We start from the raw sequence: 21,449 nt of genomic DNA on the forward strand, positions 1-21,449 counted from the left end.
GAGGCCGGCGGGGGTCCGGGGGCCTGATTCCCTGAGGGCCGCCTCGGCCGGGCGGGTATCGCGGGGGACGCCGAGGTGCAAAGAGAGGGCGCTTGGGCGGCCCAGAGGGGCGAGGCGCGGGCAGCCGGCAGCGGGCAGCGGGCAGCGAGGGGCCCGGCTGGGCGGCGCGGGGGAGCGGAGTTGGGGGGGAGCGGGGCGCGCGCCCGCGCGGTGGGCGGGCATCCTGAGGCGCCGCGGAGAGGCGGGCGGGCGCGCGCCCCGCGGGGGAGGGGCGGGGAGCGCGGAGGCGGGCGGGGAGGCGTCTCCCCGGAGGAGCCCGGCGGACCGCGCCAGATGCACACGGAGCCTGGCGGCGGCAGCGCCTTCGGCGGCGGCAGCAACAGGCGGCGGGCCCGACTCGGGGGGAGAGGGGGGCGGAGGCGGCGGAGGGGCGGGGAGCGCGAGGAGGAGCGACGCGGCCCGCGCCGCCGCCTCTTCCCGCCGCATGGACGAGCACCTCAGCCTGCTGCGCTCGCCGCCGCCGCCCTCCGCCCGCCACCGCGCCCACCCGCCGCAGCGCCCCGCGAGCGGCGGCGGCGGCGCCCACACCCTGGTGAACCCCGGCTACGCCGAGCCCGCCGCAGGCCCCGCGCTGCCGCCCGACATGACGGTGGTGCCCGGGGACCACCTGCTGGAGCCGGAGGCGGCCGACGGCGGCGGGGGCCCGCCTCAGGGCGGCTGTGGCGGCGGCGGCGGCTGCGACCGCGACCGCGACCGCTACGAGCCGCTGCCGCCCGCGCTGCCGGCCGCCGGCGAGCAGGACTGCTGCGGGGAGCGCGTGGTCATCAACATCTCGGGGCTGCGCTTCGAGACGCAGCTCAAGACCCTCTGCCAGTTCCCGGAGACGCTGCTGGGCGACCCCAAGCGGCGCATGAGGTACTTCGACCCGCTCCGCAACGAGTACTTCTTCGACCGCAACCGGCCCAGCTTCGACGCCATCCTCTACTACTACCAGTCGGGCGGCCGCATCCGCCGGCCGGTCAACGTGCCCATCGACATCTTCTCCGAGGAGATCCGCTTCTACCAGCTGGGCGAGGAGGCCATGGAGAAGTTCCGCGAGGACGAGGGCTTCCTGCGGGAGGAGGAGCGGCCCCTGCCCCGCCGCGACTTCCAGCGCCAGGTGTGGCTGCTCTTCGAGTACCCGGAGAGCTCCGGGCCGGCTCGGGGCATCGCCATCGTGTCCGTGCTCGTCATTCTCATCTCCATTGTCATCTTCTGCCTGGAGACGCTTCCCGAGTTCCGCGACGAGAAGGACTACCCCGCCGCGTCGTCTCAGGAGCAGTTCGAGGCGGCCAGCAACAGCACGTCGGGGGCCCCCGCCGGAGCCTCCAGCTTCTCGGATCCCTTCTTCGTGGTGGAGACCCTGTGCATCATCTGGTTCTCCTTTGAGCTGCTCGTGCGGTTCTTCGCTTGCCCCAGCAAAGCCACCTTCTCGCGAAATATCATGAACCTGATAGACATCGTGGCCATCATCCCTTATTTCATCACTCTGGGCACCGAGCTGGCTGAGCGACAGGGCAATGGACAGCAGGCCATGTCCCTGGCCATCCTGAGGGTCATCCGGCTGGTGCGGGTCTTCCGCATCTTCAAGCTCTCCCGGCACTCCAAGGGGCTGCAGATACTGGGCCAGACGCTGAAGGCTTCCATGCGGGAGCTGGGGCTGCTTATCTTCTTCCTCTTCATTGGGGTCATCCTTTTCTCCAGCGCGGTCTACTTTGCCGAGGCAGACGACCCCACTTCGGGTTTTAGCAGTATCCCGGATGCCTTCTGGTGGGCAGTGGTAACCATGACAACAGTAGGTTACGGTGACATGCACCCGGTGACCATAGGGGGCAAGATTGTGGGGTCGCTCTGTGCCATCGCTGGTGTCTTGACCATTGCTTTGCCAGTCCCCGTGATTGTTTCCAACTTCAATTACTTCTACCACCGGGAGACAGAAGGGGAAGAGCAAGCCCAGTACATGCACGTGGGAAGTTGCCAGCACCTCTCCTCTTCGGCCGAGGAGCTCCGAAAAGCAAGGAGTAACTCCACTCTGAGTAAGTCGGAGTATATGGTGATCGAAGAGGGGGGCATGAACCATAGCGCTTTCCCCCAGACCCCTTTCAAAACGGGCAATTCCACTGCCACCTGCACCACGAACAATAATCCCAACTCCTGTGTCAACATCAAAAAGATATTTACTGACGTTTAGTATATGCTCTAAGTGACATGCTGTGCTCAGTATTGTGTGGAACGTGCCCCCTTGGTCTGTGTATGCCCTTGTTTTATACATTTCCAGACCATTCATCAAGGAAAGGACGTGAAGAAGTGGAAAGCACACTTCATTTTCCCTCTCCCTACTGCTTCATACTGAAACAGGTGTCTGTTTTGGAAGTGGGCTGCATTCTCTCAGCTCTCCATTTTTTTCTCCCCCCCTCCCTTCCCTAATATCGCAAAGAACAAACTTACTTTAAACTTCATTTCTAGTACACACCCTGTTTAAAAAAAAAAAAAAAAAAAGTACATCCTGGGAAGAAATGAAACTAAAGAACAGTTAGAATAACTGCCTAACCTCAGAATTGAAAGACAGTTGTTTCTTTACTAAGTAAAGAAGGCACATACTTAAAGGATGCTTCCGTTTACTGGACCTTTTAACATTATTGAATATTTAGTTCAGTTGTCTTCGTTGTGGATACGTGGATGAGAAGTCTAATTAGAACAATGACTTGTAAACCCACCATAAGTTTATTTGGTTTTTGACTGGGATTTCTGTTTGGAACCCCTCCCGGAATTTTAAAGACTTCTACAACTTTGAACAAAGGGAAATGTCCGAGGTGTCCTGATCTGACTAATTAGTTGAACTCTTTGGGGCTTGGTAAGCATTTCGAAAGGGGGGTAGACAGGCAGATTCCTCTGAAGTTCTGTATGTGTGTTCCAGGCAACATCTTATCCAAGTGTAGAAACAGATGTTTTCAGTGCTGCTGAGAGAAACAAACAGAATTCCTAATGCGTCTGCGAGATAAGCTTCTGCAGTATCACAAGAAGATTAAAGTGGCAGACACTCCTTCCAGCGGAAGTTACTAATTCTGACCTGACTGATGCAGTTCCCATAGCAACCCATGTTTCCTGGGAAACCCGAAAAAGGTTGTCATGGCATCTCTTGCTCTCTAGCCCCACCCCCTAGCCCCTGCCGTTTCCACAGTAACCTTTCCAGATGGTTCCTCCTTACAGGATTTCATAAGGAAAACCACTATTTGAATAAACCGCACAAATAAGGTTACGTCTGAGAATCTGAGGTGGTGAACTGAATCACAAACAATGCATTTTTTTTTTTTTACTACAGAAAATCATTGATATCATCTCATAATGACTGAATTGGAAAGGAAAATACTGCCTTTGGAATGTTAGATATATACTCCAATGAGGCATGATGTGAATTAGATGCCAATAATTAGGCAATAACTTAAAAGGATACTGTTTTCTTCCTCCAAGAAGTTTCAAGCCAGCAAGTGAAATTTAAAAGCAAATGTAAAAGTGTTCTGTACATAAGCAAATGAAAGATTCAATCGATGTACCTGAAACCTTACTACAAGGGACCTTCAGACTTCCTCTTAAAAAAAATTCGAGAATCCCACAACAGCACTTGAAAAGCTAAATAAACTTTAAAAATATAAAGGATGCGTGTTTTTTAGCCGAGGGAATTGCAGACAATCAATAAAAAGGAGGGACGGGAAGCAACCTTATCTTGGGAAAATACCTGCAAGTTTCAGCCATATACCAGGGGTTGCCAGAAGACAAACAGAATCAGGTGAGCACTGTGTGGGGGTATTGAGAGCTCTCCCTCTTTGGACAGGGAACCAAGGAAATGCTGTTCCTGTCTAGATTGGTGATACTTGCAAAACCAATAGTTTCGTATTAGTTACATGCAAGTGCCTTTTAAAGATCACTTACAACAACTTTTCCATTTGATTTCCATGTTGTTAACTGTCCTTTGGTTTCTACTGTTTATGGCAAAAGGGTGGGTGGGTGGGGGGAGTCATTGCTCTTTAGAATAACTTTTACCCAAACTGAACTGAAAATGATTCCATTCCTTTTACTAACCCTCTTGGCTTCTGAACAACCTGTTTCCCCTTTAAAAAAAAAAAAAAAAAAAAAGGATAAAAGGCAGAACCTACTGCTATTAGATTATTGGCCCAATTTTAATTTACGTAATTAGTAGTATGCAGTAGTACAGTTGTTTTAAAAAAAAATGGTTAAGCTTACAAGGGTAACACTATATTTTAACAAAATCATTTTATTTTATACACATTATAGGTATTATACTATATTTTCCACAGTTATACATTGTGCACAGTTGTTTTTTTATTTTGATATGGTATAACTATTCTATCATAAAGTAAATGAGAGTAACCTTAATTCTAAAACCCATAAAGTTTTTTCAGGTAATCAGAAGCCTACTTACTTAATTTTTTGTGTAGTTAAAAAGAATGGTGAAGACTTATAGAGGGGGAAGAGGAAGGAAAAGACAAAAAATTAATAGAGGCATGAAATCCATATACCTGGTCATGGGGTCACTGCTTTTATCTCTATGTGCGTCAAAATAGGACTCCTTTATCTAGTGTCCTTTGCTACTTGTTTGAGTTACTTTTACCATTGATCTACCTTTTGACCAAATTCTTGGTATTCTTAATGACCAGACATTTTTTTGTGACCCATTTTTGTGGTAGTATGTTAGACACACTATAGTAATAACATTAAGAATAATTTTTGTATCTGTTCTTATCTGTTCTTTTGTGTATGATCTTGACGTGAAGATGAACAGAGTGCAGTGACACTTTTATTCACTTTTATTTAGAAGATATAGAAACCCTATTTAGTTCTATAAGTAAATTATGGTTGTACCATAATTTTTAGAATTGCATTGTTATTAATAGTAATATGAAGAAGACTTTTTTTTTAAATCCAGAGAAATACAACTTTTTGAGTCATCACTTTGAGGTGTATACTTTTCTCCAGTTGCCAAATCATAAGCTCCTTAAAGGTTGTAGGTTCTGTATTTTGACAAATACAGATTTGGGACACTAGTGCCTGGCACAAAATGTAGCACTTTGTATGTATTCAATACATATTTGATGAGTGAATGGCTATAATCTTATATTAATGTTATCTTCAGGTTTTTAATGAAGTGATTTGAAGCATAAGCTCTGCAGTCATACTGCCAGGGTTTGAATCCTGACTCTGCTCTGTGAGCAAATTACTTAACCTCTCTGTGCCTCAGTTTCCTTATTGGTAAAATGAGGATAATAAATAGTACCTCATAGAGTTCTTGTGAATACTGAACGTTGATACAGGTATAATACTTAGGAAAAATACTTGCATGGCATGCAGCAGAGATTTTGCTGAGAGATTACATTATTATGTGATCATTACTTACAAGCATTATCTAATTAACACTGAGCTTTGTGAATGATATGAAATACATAAGTAATCAGTGTCTTCCTATTTACTTTCTGTGTGACTATAATAATTACCATGTAATTACCATGCCCTGGACACTTCTCAACTCTGCAAGGTAAGTGGTATTCACCCCACTTTAGGAGGGTAAAAAATAGATAGTTATGGTTAAGTGATTTCCCGAAGACTTCACAGCTAGCAAGAAACCCAGCTATGATTTAAAGCCAGGTCATTCTGGCCCCCAAACCCCTGTTCCTTTTATTAGGTGACTTGAAAGAGATTGAAAAAATAAATCTCTTTGGCTTTAAGGTTTGACTTCAGCCCATGTCACTAATAAATGAATTCCTAAATATATCTCCAGAAACCTATCTTATGCAGTATATTGAGAATTAACCCTTTCCTAATCATCAGAGATTTTTAACCATAGGGATCAAATATAAGGTATTTAAATTGAACAAAGAGATCGACTTTTCTAGTAATAAAAGATTATTTTCCTATATGATTGATTTGTCTGCATTTAATATTATACTCAGAACGCATAATCAGTCATAGTAGTAATACCTGCTAGGACAATAGATATTTTTCAGTTTTAAGATTAATTTCCTATTTCCATGTGTTTAATCTACAGTAGATGATAGTATTATGCAAATTGTTATTTTTCCATCTGCTTATACTTTGCTTAGGTTACCAAAGAACCATGCCAGCAAGTAGCATAAATATTTTGACTCTCCCTTATTAAGAAAGGAGAAATTACTTAGAACAAAAGGATTGAAAGTTGAAGGAGATTGCCAGCTCATTGAAATTTGTGGACATTAGTGCCTTACCCAATCACTCCATGGATCTTTAAGAGCATCTGAGCTCAAAAACACATTAGAATATAATTTTGTCCCTCATAATAGCTGTAGCCCCTTCTCTAAGGTCCTAAATCATTCAGAAAAAGAAAATGGATAGTGATTTGGACTTACAGCAAAATACAAAGAGTCTAAGTTTACACGTATCATTTAGCTTGGCCAAAACAAAGACTTCACTGTTGAGCTCAACTGCACATCTTGGATGTTGAAAGGTATGCATATGTCTGTGTGTACAAAAGATTCATGGGGGGAGGAGGTGTGACTGGATCAGGGCACGTCTATCAACACCCTGGGACAAATGTATATACCCTAGAGCTGGTGAAATCTAGAAATGAAAATAACATTGTTATTTATTTCTTTTATGGTGCTTTCAACTGATCTTATACCAAATTTTAGTACCCACCAACTATGGTGACATAATCACAAACAGCTACACATAAGAGGCAGCATTATATCAGTTATTTCTAAATTTTGAGACAAAATTTCTGGGATTGAAATTTTAAATGCAGAATATGAAGAAATTTAAAGTTATGGTTTGTTTACATAAAATTTGTTTTTACCTCTTTGGCATAAAACGTACTCAAGCAACTGCTCTGGCGATAGTATATAAATTCAGTATATATAATACCAATAGTTTTTTCCTTTAAGAACCATAACTATAATTTAATGACTTCCATACATTTAAAATTTCAACATTTTCTACAGCAATTCCAAGTCCTTCCCACCTCTCAGCTGTGAATAGAAGTGATAACCCCTCCCACCAAGAAATGCAAAGAAGCACAAGTGCCCTCCCCCCACCCCCCAGTCTGAAGACTTACAGAAACACTGTGAGATAGAGGTGAGGAACGTTAAGAATGGAGCAGAGGATATTTAGGGCTTGCATTTTAGGGGGGGGCTTTCTGTCTTTTATTTCACCTTTTAAACAGAGAATAAGACTATTATTTCCATGCTACTAATTTTCTGTGTTTCGTTTGACAATTTTATATATTAATGAAGTCACTTGTTTTCTATAACTTGCAGGGAATGGTTGAAAACCTTTGAAAAAGGGCAAATCAGGGGAGGCAGGAAGAAGGGAGGGAAGCCATGCAGAGCCCAAACTGTGTGCTATCATGACTCAGCTCCTAACCTCCTGCCAGAAAATGGCCATTGCTATAGAGTTTATGATAATAATGTTCTTTATATGCTCACATTCACCGTGCAAATTTAATTTAAATGATTCAGAAGGTTAGAAAGTTTTCAAATATTTGTCTTTTCTTCAGTGATGCTGTAAATTAATTTTGTCTTTGGAATTATAAAGAAAAAAACATTTTACAAAGAAACATTTTCCTGGTTTTTCTCTCCCCCTCCTCCTTTTTTGTAGTGAATGTGTCTTTCCTTACATTTCAAATTTTGCACCATTAACTATCAAATAAATACATTAAAGAGCAGATCTGGAAAAGCGGCTCCATCATTTTCTTGGAAGCCATTTTATTATTGTTGCAATCTAAATAGTGCAGAATAGGAGCTCCAGCCTGAAAAGTAAATCCTGGGATTCTGGTTGTTAGTAAATTAGCATTAAATGAATGAAAAATGATGTTTCACTGTATCTGAAAAACATTAAGAATAAATTTGTACATGCAGGGCTCTGACTTTGCAGATACAGGGATCATACCCCCAGCCTGGTAGTAAAGAGTGGAGAGTAGCTTCTTCTTTTCCAGTGAGCCCCCGACATCACCCCCACCCCTTTCATCAGAGCACAAAGGCTCTTGGGAATCTTTATTGAGATTCCCACTAACTTTTTAGAATGAAAGCTAGCATTGCACTTATATGTCAATCAGCCCTTCTATTTCACTGGTTTTTTGTTAAGTTTATTTTAAACTCCTGTTCTTTATGGAAATTTTCTCTGAATCCTAAGGTTCTTATTTTTATACATTTAAACATGCTCCTTAAATTAAAACATGTGATTTAATTTGGAAGAGAAGCCAGTGAGGGTAATTTGTTACACACACGCACCTGCACACACACACACACACACACACACACACCCCTCACCTGTTATTTTCTATCCTAAGATATATTTACTTTCCGTCTACAAATCTAAACAGTCTAAAATTGGTGAATTTACAAAATATGTGTTTTCATTCATATGTGCTGCACAGACATTTACAAAGCATTTTTATTTTTTCATAGCCTTGCTTAAAAGGCAGATTTATTGCCTACTGTTCTCAATGTATTTATTAATGTAATAGTAGATTCATAAAAGTAGTAAATACATCCAGTGTATCACTGAGCTTAGTCATTTCACCTCCTAAATATCCTTAAAAATAATCTACTTTTCAACATCACTGTCATCACCACTTTAATCCACACTACTATCATCTCTATCCAAAATAATTAACTGGCCTCACTACATTTCCTCTGGCCAGTCTGACCCATTCTCCACCTGATAGCCAAAAGCATCATTTTGAGACTCAAATCTAGTTACATCACTGCTTAAAAGTCTTTTAAGGTCTTTTCCTTGTTTTTAGGATAGAGACCCAAAGGCTTAACACAGCCTTCATGGCCCTACATGATCTGTCTCGCCCCTGATCTTCTAGTTAGGGGTTAAGCTGCCTTTCCCTCTTAATCTATGGGGGATCCTTGCAGATGTTCCCACTGCCAGCCCCCTCTTCACTTCATTACCTTCTATTTTTACTTCAATATTCCCTCCAGGATGACTCTGGTTTTATCAATCCCCCTATTATGGTACATTTCTTCAAATTTAAGGAGCCTTCCATTATAAGGACACCATTATCTATGTGCCATTGAGAAAAGAAGAGCTGCCAATTTTAAGGGAAAGTACCAGGGATTGTAAGGTACATCCCAATTTCATAGATACTCAAATCTGAAAAAGTTTGTCTCAGAGTGAACTGAATATAGTATGTGCACTTGCCGTAGCTGTCATTTTATATTTATTTGTGTTGTATGATTAATGTCTATCTCTTCTATGAGAGTAGGGCCTGTATCACTCTTTGTTCATCATTGAATCCCTTCCCATCTTCTCCCAAATCTGCTCCAGACTTTCACCCCTGTCACTTCACCAGTAGTATACTTTTCAAGGTCACTGGTGACCTCCTATAGCTAACCCCAGTGGTCATTTCTCAGTGTTCACTCCATTTGACCCGTCAGAAGCATTTGGTGCTGTGGAATACTTCCTCCCTCCTGGGAAGAAGTTCTTCATTCGACTTAAGGGTGTGACACTCTGTATTTTCTTACTACCTCTCTGGTCTCTCCTTCTCAATCTCTTTTACTGGGTCTTTCTCATCTCCCCTGAGTTTTAATATTTGAGAGCCCCCTGGACCACAGCTCAGTTCTTAGACCTCTTTTCTTTTTACATGAGGTCTTATTCTCATAGCTTTAGACTATCTATATGTAAATTTCTCTCTCCCATGTGGACCTCTCCCCTGAACTTCACGTTGAATTTCTAGCTACCTATTTGACATCTCTACTTGGATATCAGATGGCTATCTCGAACTTAGTATGTCCAAAATTGAGCTTCCCTGTACTCCCCAACCCTCACCACCAAACCTATGTCTCTTGCCCTTTTCCCCCTCTCTATCACTATAACTTCAACTTTCCAGTTGCTCAAGCTAAAATCCTTGGAATTATCTTAGATTCCTCTCTTTCTGTCATACCCCTTATCCAGGCTATTGGCAAATCCTGTTGGCTCCACTCTTAAAATGTTTCCAATCTTATTTCTGCAACCACCTGTTCCAAGCCATCATTATCTCTCACCTGGATTTTTACAGCACCCTCCTGACTGGTCCCTCAGCTTCCATCCTTTCCCCTATTCTCAATATAGCAGCCAGAGAAAACCCTTTAAAACACTTGTCAGGTCATGTCACTTCTTTGCAGCAAAACCCCTATTTGGCCCTCCATGTCACACAGGCTACACACTGAAGGCCTCACATGGCCTGCAAGGCCCTACCTACTCTTCCTTGCCTTACCCTTCTGACAGAACTCCTTTCTGACTCCTCTCCCATTTGGCCCTGTAGGACAGCTGTGCCAGCCTCCTTGCTCTTCCTCAGGTAGATCAAGCGTGCGCTCCCTCAGGGCTTTGCACTTGCTGGTCTACCTGCCTGGAATGCTCTAACATCTGATATCTGCTCAGCTCGCCCCATCACCTCCTTAGCTGTCACCATGAAGCCTTCGCTGGTCACTCTGTTTAAACATGCAGCCCCACCCCCCAGCACTCTCCTTTATCCTGTCTCTGCTTTGTTTTCTCCTCTAACACGAGATATTTTACTGACTTTGTTTATTGTCCATCTTCCCTTCCCTTCCATGAGAATAAACAATTTTTGTCTGTTCATTGCTACTGTATCCCTCAAGACTTGGAATCAAGTTGGTGCTTCGTAAGTATTTGTTCAAGGAAGGGATGAGAGGAAGGAAATTCCAATTTGAGTGTTTTTAAACTATTAGCAAAATTTTCATGTTGTGTATCTGTGCTTCATTCTATCACTGTGAGGCTTGTACTCCTCATCATGTTCTTATGGATAAAATTTCTTGTACCTGGTTCACTGGAGAAGGCTTCCATTTGGTAAAACATGCTCCAGCAGGTTTTCCCCCACAAAGTACTATCCAATTATGGGGGTGGAATTCCTTAACATAAATAATTTAAATATAACATTATATATCACTCCTAATCACCATGGCTACCTGGAGTTGGAATGCTGCACAGAGACTGTTTCCTACCTAGCAGTTAATAAAGCACTATTTGTAAATGATACTCACTATACACTTGTTGACTGACTGGCTTACATAGTACAGCAAAAATCAGAACAAATAAGTGCTATCTCCAGGAATTTACCTATCTAGCAGACATTCTAAGAAACTTTGCTGTAAGTTCAGTCTTGGTTTTAGTTAATGGTGAGCCCTCAAATATCCATGGGGTTTTCCTTACAATGAAAGCTGATTGAATAAGGCATTAGATATTTCACCAGTGAATCACCTTAAAGAATTACATTACTATAGATATGGTCTTATGCAATAAAATAATTTCTTTTATAAAATAATTTAATTTTTTTTAAAGATTTTATTTACTTGAAAGAGAGAGAGCATGCAGCGGCGGGGGGGGGGGGGTGGGGAGGGCAGAGAGAGAGGGAGAAGCAGACTCCTGCTGAGCATCAGGGAGCCTAGTGGGGCTGGGGGCGGGGAGGCGCTGGATCCCAGAACACTGAGATCAGGACCTGAGCTGAAGGCAGCTGCTTAACCAACTGAGCCACCCAGGCGCCCTGAAAATAACTTAATTTTTTATGTAATTGTCAAGTTATATAGGAGGATCACAGAAATTGGTTATTTTTTTAAAGTGACTTTTTCATATATGAAAGAAGAGAGGGACATTGAACCCACCAGCAGTAAGAGCAGATTCTCAGAGTTACTTTTATAATGGCGAAACTTAGGTCACTTCTAAATAAAATAGGTGAGAGACACCATAGCATATGTTGGTATTGGGAAATTCCCAGAAGCTTTGAAAAACCAACGTGTGTAGTATGGAACTACTGAGACTAAATTAAAGGATTGATATAAAGGAGGACTGCAGATATTGAGGTGATTTTAAGTAATATCTTAACAGATGCACTTTTCTGTGCAGCAGGAAACAGAAAGGAACCTTTTCCACACCCTTTCTGAATTTTCTCTTCTCCCTGGGTTTCTCAGGCATATCAGACCAGACCTTGACTGGGTGTTACCTCTGTACATCTAAGGGAAGCGTTTGCTTACTAAACATGCTACTAAATCAAAGAAAACTAAAGCATGTGCTTGAGATTACATAAGTAGACCGATAGAAGTTAGAAACTCTTTTTGCCTGAGACAGAGATCATTTCTCTTCTGAAGACACATTGTCAGGACTTTTTAAAGGAATGTCACAAAATAGAGAATTGAATAATTTTCATTCTTATTTTTTCATGTTTTTTTTTTCTGGTTTGGAGTGAAGAATTATAACATGGTTTATTTTTGTTATTTAGCCCAATATGGGTTCTACTGGATTTTCTGTTATAAACTGGAATAGCCAAGGTATTTGAAATTATAAGAGGCAGCCTCACATGCCATTACATTTTATATTTACCTCATGTATGACTACAGGACAAAAAATTTTCAATTATTCACCAATAGGTTACCTCTATAAGAAATTATAATAAAAAGCATGTTAAACAAGAGTGACTCTATGCTGGATTTCAAAATGTAGTGGGTGACTAAAAACCACAGACAGAAATAATTTCTCCAGGTAAGGACTGTGTTTGAATTGCTTTATACCTATATTCTATAAATCTTTTACCTGCAACCATGTTAACTGATTTCAAAAGATCAATTTATTTTACCAGACCACAATGTAAATTAAGGATATTTATTATTAGTAGACGTAAATACTGCTCAAATTAGCAGTGATTACACCTCAAGCTCATTTTCCCATGACTTTCTAGATTTTTGACAAAGCTCACATCTTAGCACGTTACCAACTTTAATTACTGAGTGAATTTAAACTTCTTTTGCTTGCCAAGAGTACATAATTTCCTAGAGGCCAATCAGAGAATCATACATAATTGAACAAGAAATTTTTCTAGTCCTTGGGCTAATTCATTACCATTTCCTTGGCAGAAATTATCGAGCTTGTTGGTGTGCAGTCAACTCTAAGTTGTTTAATAGATGTCGAAGTATAGCCACATCAAAACAAAGTTCCCATAAAATTCCGTGCTGTGGAATGGTTGTAACCCCTTTCCTCATCAAATACAAAGTTAAGTAAGCTGGGTTTCTGTACCTCTTTTGTTTAGGCTTTGGTGGAGGTGTTACTTCTTCACAAGCTTAATAATTATAGAAATTTGACCATTCTTATCCTCTTTTCTTGCTTCATATGTTAGAACATTTATTTGGTCAAATATCTTCAATTATAGGTATCACCATTTTCTATTACACTTCCTCTCTCTGTTTTTGTAGAGTTGATTTTGATACTTAAGTCAATGTCCTTTCTTCTAAGCCCTTCAGCCTTTTCTCATTGAATGTAATGTAACTAATGTAAACATTATGATTACCATTCAAATGTCACTTTGATTTCTCGTTTCTGTAAAATTGCAGCTCCCTCCACGCCTACAGTCCATTAGGATGCCAAGCTATACCATACTTATTTAATAGTCCCAAGAGCCTTGAGGCAGGTACTGATACATGAGATTAAAAAAAAAAAAAAAAGAAATGGCTCAACTTCTTATGTAAGAAGGATGTAATAGTAGCAAGACAAGAACAGCTTAATAAAGCCATCTCAAGATAACCAAAGCTACAGTAGCATTGAACAAAAGCCAGGCACTTAGGAAATGATCACTCAGATCATTCATGTTACTTGTAATTTCTTGTAATTAGTAGCCACTACTAGCTATTCGACCATTGTAATTTTCAAATTCTCGTGATTAAAATTAAGAATACTGTGATGAAAAGTATACTGCTGTGTGGCCAAAGATTAGTGTTAAGAAGTTGTATCTTTCATGAAGGATGATCAAGTATAATCCAGGCCAATAAGGAAAACTTTTCACTAGATGATCGCCCAGCACACAGTGGACGTACAACATTAGGTTTAGTAAGTAGATGATTCTTCTACAAAAAGCACATTCAAGTTCCAGATCACCACTGGTAGGCATTTACCACTGGATTTCAGATACCTGCTAAAACCAGGAGTATATGTAGGAAACAGTCTTCTCTATGTATTGTGATGGATAATATTCACATATTGAAACCTGGAACTGAGTTTAGCTTTTTTCTATTTGTGTATTTATATGTATCCTTTCTACTACAGTTAGTAAATCTGTAGAATACATGAATCTAATTTTTATATATCCACTTATTCGCTCAATGTGTATTTACTGAGTACTTGCTACGTGTCAGACACGATGCAGAGTGACAGGGATTTATTCATTCATTCAACATACAAATTGTCTAATAATGTCCAAACACCATTCTAGATTCTAGACGTAGCATGAATAAGATAGTCATACTGCCCTTTGCAATTTTTAAGAAGCACTTTACTATCAGCATTTCTAACGATTTTTTTCTAGTTGGCAGAGGAGAGCACCAAACCTTGAACTTTTATTTCTTGGTTCTCCACAGACCCTTGTTAAGCAGTTACTGTCTTAATTTGTGATTTCTTGAAGTGGTACATAACTATGTAGAGTTTATATTTTAAAGGATCAACAGATTTGAAAGTTACTTGTGTAATGACAAGATAAAGTACAGGCATGATAACTAGAACATAGTTTTCACCATACTCATTTTGAGACTGTTTCTCCCTCTCTCTCAATCTCTTTCTCTCCCTGCCTCTCTCCTTCTCTCCCTCTCCCTCCCTCCCTCTGCCTCCCACACTCCTTCCCTCCTCACTTCTCCATAACACTTATCTGAGCATAGAATTTCCATTCACTTCAAAAGACTTCTCATCTTAGGTCACCACAGTGAGATGTACTGCCAGGAAATAAACCAACCCTTGGAAATACATTGAGAAAATTAATACATACATTTTTCTAAAAAACAGTAGGCACTCAGAACATTTCAGATGGTTCTAAAGGTGAAGATAAATTTTTATGTTCAAAAAGCAATCACATTGGTTTGAACTACATTTGGAAATGGGTATTAATAAGGACAAAAAATTCATAATTTCAGCATACTCTGAAACTTTTTCTCACATACAAACTAAAAGCTTTGATATGTGGTTGATAAACTTAGAAAATTAAATTGGTTGAACTTTCAGGGTACCAGTAAAAAAAAAAAAAAAAAAACGAAGTGTTGAAAAGTATAGTGAAGAGACTATTTTATATTGACATAGAGTCTAAACTTTTTTAAAACACTAAATATACAGTAAATTATTGTGCTTACTTTGCCCAACAGATACCTGAAGAGTCCCACATAGAGAACTGTAGAGCTGCACTGACCAGTAGGATACTCATTTTTAAATTGCCTACATCAAGAATGCAGTGTTGGTTCTGTCGTTGATGGGCGGTGATCTGTCTGCTAGCACATGTTTTGTTTTAGTTGACATTAAATAACCTGTCTCTGAGAAATGCTTTATATAAAGGAAGCAGCTCTAAAGCTGAAGGATTCTTTTCAACTGGTGTGCAATATCAAAGATAGTGACGAAGAGATAAAGAAGAACATCAAAAAATATTAAGGGATCACTTCAACCTTTTGACATTTTGATGAAATCAAATCACTCAAAAACTAATCAGTACTGCTGATAAAGAAAACCTAAACGTTTGTTTGTAATAAGCCAACTGGTACTGTTTTCTTCTTTCAGTTAATCACTGGACTATGTTGAATCATGAGATATAGTAATGTTCTCTTCTGTGTTCTGGGTTATGTGAAACCTTATTTGTGAAGGTGTGTTTTGTACCAAAGGCTTTCCTACATAGATCGGCCCATTTTACACATAAATAAGTGAAGTCTACACTGTGCCCAGATGAATGGTATTAAACAGACTGGCCTACAAGAAATGTGCCTTGCTTGATTAAACATCCTTTTATTTTTTGATTCAAAATGATAGATTTACAATTAGTCTCAGATAGGTTTTAGCTGAATGTAAATTTAAAAATATATTAGTACTTAATATATGTTTAAGTTGTCTATTTTAACTGAAATTTTAATATTTAGTTATAGTTTTCAGCAGTTCCTATATAATATACTCATTCAAGTTAGTTTTCATGCAATGTTTGGTGTGGTGACTGACACAAAGCACATTCTTAAAGATATAATATTTCATCTAATGTTTATAGAATTTCTTTCAAAATTATATCTGTAAAAGTTTTCTTGACTCATTTTCTATTTTTGTATTTTATTCCTTTAGAAATGGAACTTTTTCAATAAAAAAAAGAAAGTTTTAGTTGGAAAAGAGATTTAGGAGGTCATGAAGATGATTTCCCATTTGGGGACATTTCACTTCTGTGCCATTATTAATGTATTTACTGTGACATTTCAGCAGAATGGTAGCTATTTGTATATTATTTAATAAGCCTTATGGAAAGTCAAACTGTGAACACTTGGTATAATGAAGACTTTTTTTCATTTTCATATTTTATTTTTGAAACATACCTGAACAAGTGCGTAAATAACCAATTTCCTGTTACTCAAGTGCATAATGATGCTAAGTTATAATAAGAGGGCTTGTAGAATTTTAATAACTATAAAATATTTCAGTAGCAAAGCCAAGATTATAAATACTTCTTGATGCCATGTATGTAGAAGGAAATACAGGTGATGAATTTCATTGTTAATATATAAGAATAGGTAACTGAAACAGTGTTATAGCTATTAGCAGCAACAGATGGGTTGGAGATATAATCCAGGTAACTTTCTTTGAGGCAATGTCTACAATGAATTCTGTACAATCTGCTGGGTTTTTTTCTGTGATCAAAATTTGAGACCAAATCTCTCTAGGAAAAAGTGAAGTAAAAGAGTGATAAGTATCTCAGATTTGAGCTATGTGAACCTCCCATCTGGATGATTTGTAATTAAAGTGAAAACATAGCCAAAGCCACCACCATGTTTTTGTTCTGTGTTAGCCCGCATAGGAGGGACACTGGCCCAGGAAATTGTCAATCCATTCTAGCCACCTAATACTCATAACTGATGATCACAGACTGTTCAACAGTAAAGTAATTCACATCAGCTATTGGGATGATTGAAACAAACCAATTAACTGTCCTATAAGAGGTCTTAGACATTCAGATGTTTCAGTAAGGATCAGTAGGCATTACAAACATAGACATAAGTACTACCTTCAGGAAACACCAATGACACAACTTTAAGCATTATGTATACTTAATATCATATCTGCATTATTATTACAGGCCACAGTTTCAAACAAAGACAAAACCTGGACTTTGCAATAAAAGCACAGATTGGCACCAGATGAGTAAACTGTCATATCCAATATGGTTCACCGAATGTGGAGCAAAAATATAGCATTGGTCTAGATATCATGAGACCAGAGTGATTATCCACTTTCTACCTGTGGGACACTAGATAAGTTACTTACCATTGCTAGGCTTCAGTTTCCCCGAATTGCGAGGTGGGTGTGCTGGGTTAAATAATCCCCAAGGCCCTTTCCCAGCCTCCAAATCCTCATTTATATACATTTGAAAAGGCTTTGAAGAATACTTAAAGTACTCAGATTTCTAATGCATCTCAGAAGGAAAGACTAAATTGAAATAAAATTTAAACCTTGAAAGTGTCATCAATATACCATTCTTCAAATTGAATGTGAGAAGAGGAAATAGGATTTTTTTTCTCCTCTAAGAATTGTCACTGGCCTATAATGGGATCATGAAAAAGTAGAAAAATCACTCTGCAGAATGGGAACAGATTAACGAAATTGCTGGAAAGGAGGGGAGGTTATTTGTTAAATTTAATTAGATGTTACTGTGATTTGAAATTATATATGAAATGCAGTACCAGAGCTTTACTGCACACTCAACATTATCAACCCAGAGTAGAAGGTGGGGAAAGGTTGGAGGGATGGCAGTGTTTACCGTATGATCTCTTGATTTTTTTGTGTGTGTGTGTGTGTGTAAGTGCTGGTTCTGCTCATAACTCTTGTACCCTAGGAAAGTCCCTTTGACCTCTCTGAGCCCCATCTTCTTTAGCTGTACAATGAAGACTTTAAATTTAGTAATCTGTTTCTTTACATCTTTGGAAAATTCTAGAACATTTTCAGAATGTTCTGATACACATATACGTGCACATGTTGTTCCCCTCCAATCACTAAGATGTCACAGATCTCTGCTCGCATGACTGAACAGACTGCAAATCCAAACATTCATATTTCTAATTGACCCTCAGCAAGACATAAAAAAAAATAACTTTTAATTTTGACCATGGCTTACCTATTATGACTTATCATTTCATCTTTGAATTTTGAGTTCATCTAAACAAAATTTCTGTTCCAGTGAAACTTCTGTTTAAATTTTTGTAGTTTAATAAACAGTTAGCAAACCAGAATTAAGTATATTATGCTTGCCAATGAACTGTAGCCGATTGCAAGGGCATTTTTGTCACATTAAGAAGGTAATGCTGTATTAGTCCCAGAATCAATGGCTTTAATTTGAAGTAACAGTCACAAAATTTGGTAAATTTTCGTGAATACGAAAGAGGCCTGATAGAGCCACATTGTAATTAATTTTGCTCAGGAGTGAGAAACAAAATTCAGGGATAACCCAAACGCTTCTGTTTGGCTTTTGTGGACAGTTGGAAAAAGAGTGGTTATAGCTTTTGTACAACATAGATAAGAGATAATTGTACCCATTGAAAAACAAGAGTATATTCTGGTTGCTGATTTTATGGTAGAAAGAGATAAGGATAGAAAGATGCTAAAATATGGACACTAGGGAAATTATTAAAATGATAGTCCATTTGAGTAATACAGAAATATTTTGTCATAATGAGATTATTTGTCCAGAGGTTTAGTCTTATATCCTTCCATTCAGAAAAGGGGGCAGTTTTTAAAGGCCTCTCTCATAATAGGAAATGTATATTTTAACTAGCTGAGCAATTAATTAAAACTTTAATCTGATGATTTTTTGGTTTTGTGAATTCACTTTAGGTGTAATTGAGTCTCATATATTCGTGTTAGTGATATTTGTGAAAAGTAATTTTATCCATTTTTTTAAAGTTGATGAAATTTGCTCAATGGTGAGTCTAGCAAATTGTGTCAATATTGTATCTTGCAACAATTTGTGAACTGACCATACAGAAACAAACTATAGTAGTATCTCTTCCAGTAAATTGTATCCATGGCGTGATCTCTTAATGCTGGGTTTGGGGTGGGAAGGTTAAGTATTTAGTTTATTTAAAACTAATTGTCGAAATGTTTTTCCTATATGCCATAAAACTGTATGATTATAAACCAAATAGTAATATACTCTTCTTTTTTTCAGTATAGGCCATTTTTGGAACTACCCCGTAATATGGTATAATTTTGGTTATAAGTTCCTACAAGGGAAAGCAAACAGTGTATGTAGTATTTCTATGTCGTATGTTAAATGTAATAATAACAGTAATCCATTTTTGAAACCTTAGATAGTAATCATGCAGATATCTAAATACAATTTTTTCATAGCTATGTCTAACATTTGTTTATTATGTCATACTTCGCAAAGATCCTTCACATTTTATTTAATCTTTAAAATATCCATATGAAGTGATAATGCCATCTGAAGTTTAGAGATTAAACAACAGATCAAGTGACGTGCCCAAATCCTATGGCCAGCAAATGGCTCCAGATCTTCTTTTCTTTACCCTGTTCTCCCTCTGTCATGTTCTTTTGCCCCCATAATTGCCATTATGTTTAAAACTTTACTAAAATCTAATTCTAAATAATATGTTGGGAAGTTTCAGGTTTGGAGGACAAGGTATTTTTTGCTCTTGTCAGACCTTCTTAGATACTTCCAGAAGATAGTCCTCCCACAGGGTGAGAGCCAAACATTTTCCATCTAGAACATATTAAGTCTGCAAACCCTGACCACAGACACCAAGTCCATGTGATGTCAAAATGCTAAAATGAAAAGTTATCTTCTTCACTGATGTAATTTCCTTTTTATAAAACCTACCATAATGACTGAACAGTTGAAAGAAGCAATAACCCAAGAAACAGCAGCTATTCTGATTCAGGGAAAAAATACTGTCAGACCGACCGGAATCACAGACTTTCAGCCATTGTTTCCCATCACATGTATTCTGTGCTTAGCAGAGGACAGGCAAGGGGGAGCAGGTAAAAAAACTGTCCTCATTTTAAGCAAACTCCTTATTTCTTGTAACTATTCAAAAAGAATTTATCAAATATTAGATAACTGTATCATTACCATTTAGCCACGGTTCAAATACATGGTAAAGTTCATCCACATATTTAAAAATTAGATAATTTCCCAGATAAAATTAAAATCTGGTGACTGCTCAGTTTGAACATGGAGAAGATTCATGTGTTAAAACCATGACAGAATACAACACTTTTATTCTTTCTTTAAACAACAGAGAGGCACTGTTACTGCTTTCCCTTGTAAATCAGTGGTCTGTGATACATTCTGTACTTTTACTGACTAGCAATGCAGTGTTACTGTGCATAATTAAGTAGAGCATATGCTATGTTATACTGGAATTTAAAATTTTCTAACCTTAAATTTAGTTCTGTTTATCAAACAGATAAGTCAAACAAGTATCATTTTGTATGGAATGAAATAATAATAAATCTTAAATAATGGCATAATAACAAACAATGGAATTCTGAGTAAAATGTAAAATCACTTTTTTCTATATTCATCTTCTTTCGATATTGAATTATGTTAATTTATCGCATATTAATGTAAAGTTTAAGTAAGTTCTTATGCCATGTTCTCTAATGTTCTTGTCATAATAAATTTGAGCCTTCTGTTAAGTAAATACAGTAAATACCTGTGAGTTGATTATGTGATATTTTTATCTGATCCATTTTTTAAAATTTGTCATTGGCTTTAAAGTGTTTTCATTGCAAATGTTATGTGCAGAATTCAATAAATACCAAAAAAAAAAAAAAAATCCCGTTACTCATATGAATTAGTTCCAAACTCTTTTCTTTTCTCTCTCTGTCTGCCTATCTGCCTTTTCCTGTTTTATTTTTGCAAAAGAGGAAACATCAAAACCTGGGCTATTATAAGCAGCATAAACATCATCAGTCCTTAGGGACTGTTCTGTATCTTCCCACATGACTATAAAGAGGACTTCTGGGCATTACACTTAGCAAGTCTTGTGGATGCCAACATGGCCTGGGTTTCTTCCTTAGCTCCCTATCATACATTGTCGAGGGCCCAGAAGAATCTCAAGGAAGAAAAAAAAGTATTTGTAATAAGCCTGTACCTTCATACTTTGAGAAAATTGAAGCAAAGTAAATGTATGAAGGTGAATACAACAGTGCCCCTGCTCTCAGACACCTTAGAGTCCAACAGGTGATGTATAGAAATATTTCTAAGCTTGTAGGTTAGGATTCTCATTATTAGATCCAGAATGGTCAAGTGTTAAATAAGCACATTTTGTCTGCAATGTGTATTCGTTGTTATGTCCAGTATTTTTTTTTGCACCATGACAAACTATAATTTCTACTAATCAGCCTGTGCA

The 21,449-nt window shown here is 39.0% G+C and overlaps 1 protein-coding gene across 2 annotated transcripts; it reads left to right on the forward strand.

Annotated features, from left to right (window-relative positions):
- Positions 1 to 484: 484 nt before the first annotated feature.
- KCNA3 (potassium voltage-gated channel subfamily A member 3) lies at positions 485 to 20,873 on the forward strand. 2 transcript variants are annotated; one of them, XM_035017806.1, is made up of 3 exons: positions 627 to 2,075; positions 3,362 to 3,826; positions 15,201 to 20,873. In XM_035017806.1, exons 1-2 carry the CDS (start codon positions 644 to 646, stop codon positions 3,370 to 3,372), a joined length of 1,443 nt encoding a protein of 480 aa, XP_034873697.1. In that variant the 5' UTR covers positions 627 to 643; the 3' UTR covers positions 3,373 to 3,826; positions 15,201 to 20,873. The 2 variants fall into 2 exon arrangements, with proteins under 2 accessions (XP_034873696.1, XP_034873697.1); XM_035017805.1 differs by having other exon boundaries at positions 485 to 3,826.
- Positions 20,874 to 21,449: the final 576 nt, after the last annotated feature.

Source organism: Mirounga leonina, unplaced genomic scaffold (genome assembly GCF_011800145.1).
Source record: "Mirounga leonina isolate KUSES-001 unplaced genomic scaffold, KU_Mleo_1.0 Mir_173, whole genome shotgun sequence".
In the NCBI taxonomy this organism is placed as follows: Eukaryota; Metazoa; Chordata; class Mammalia; order Carnivora; family Phocidae; genus Mirounga; species Mirounga leonina.

Excerpts from the sequence above, each read along its gene's own strand:
- KCNA3 (XM_035017805.1), top strand. The coding sequence starts at position 485 with ATGGACGAGCACCTCAGCCTGCTGCGCTCGCCGCCGCCGCCCTCCGCC.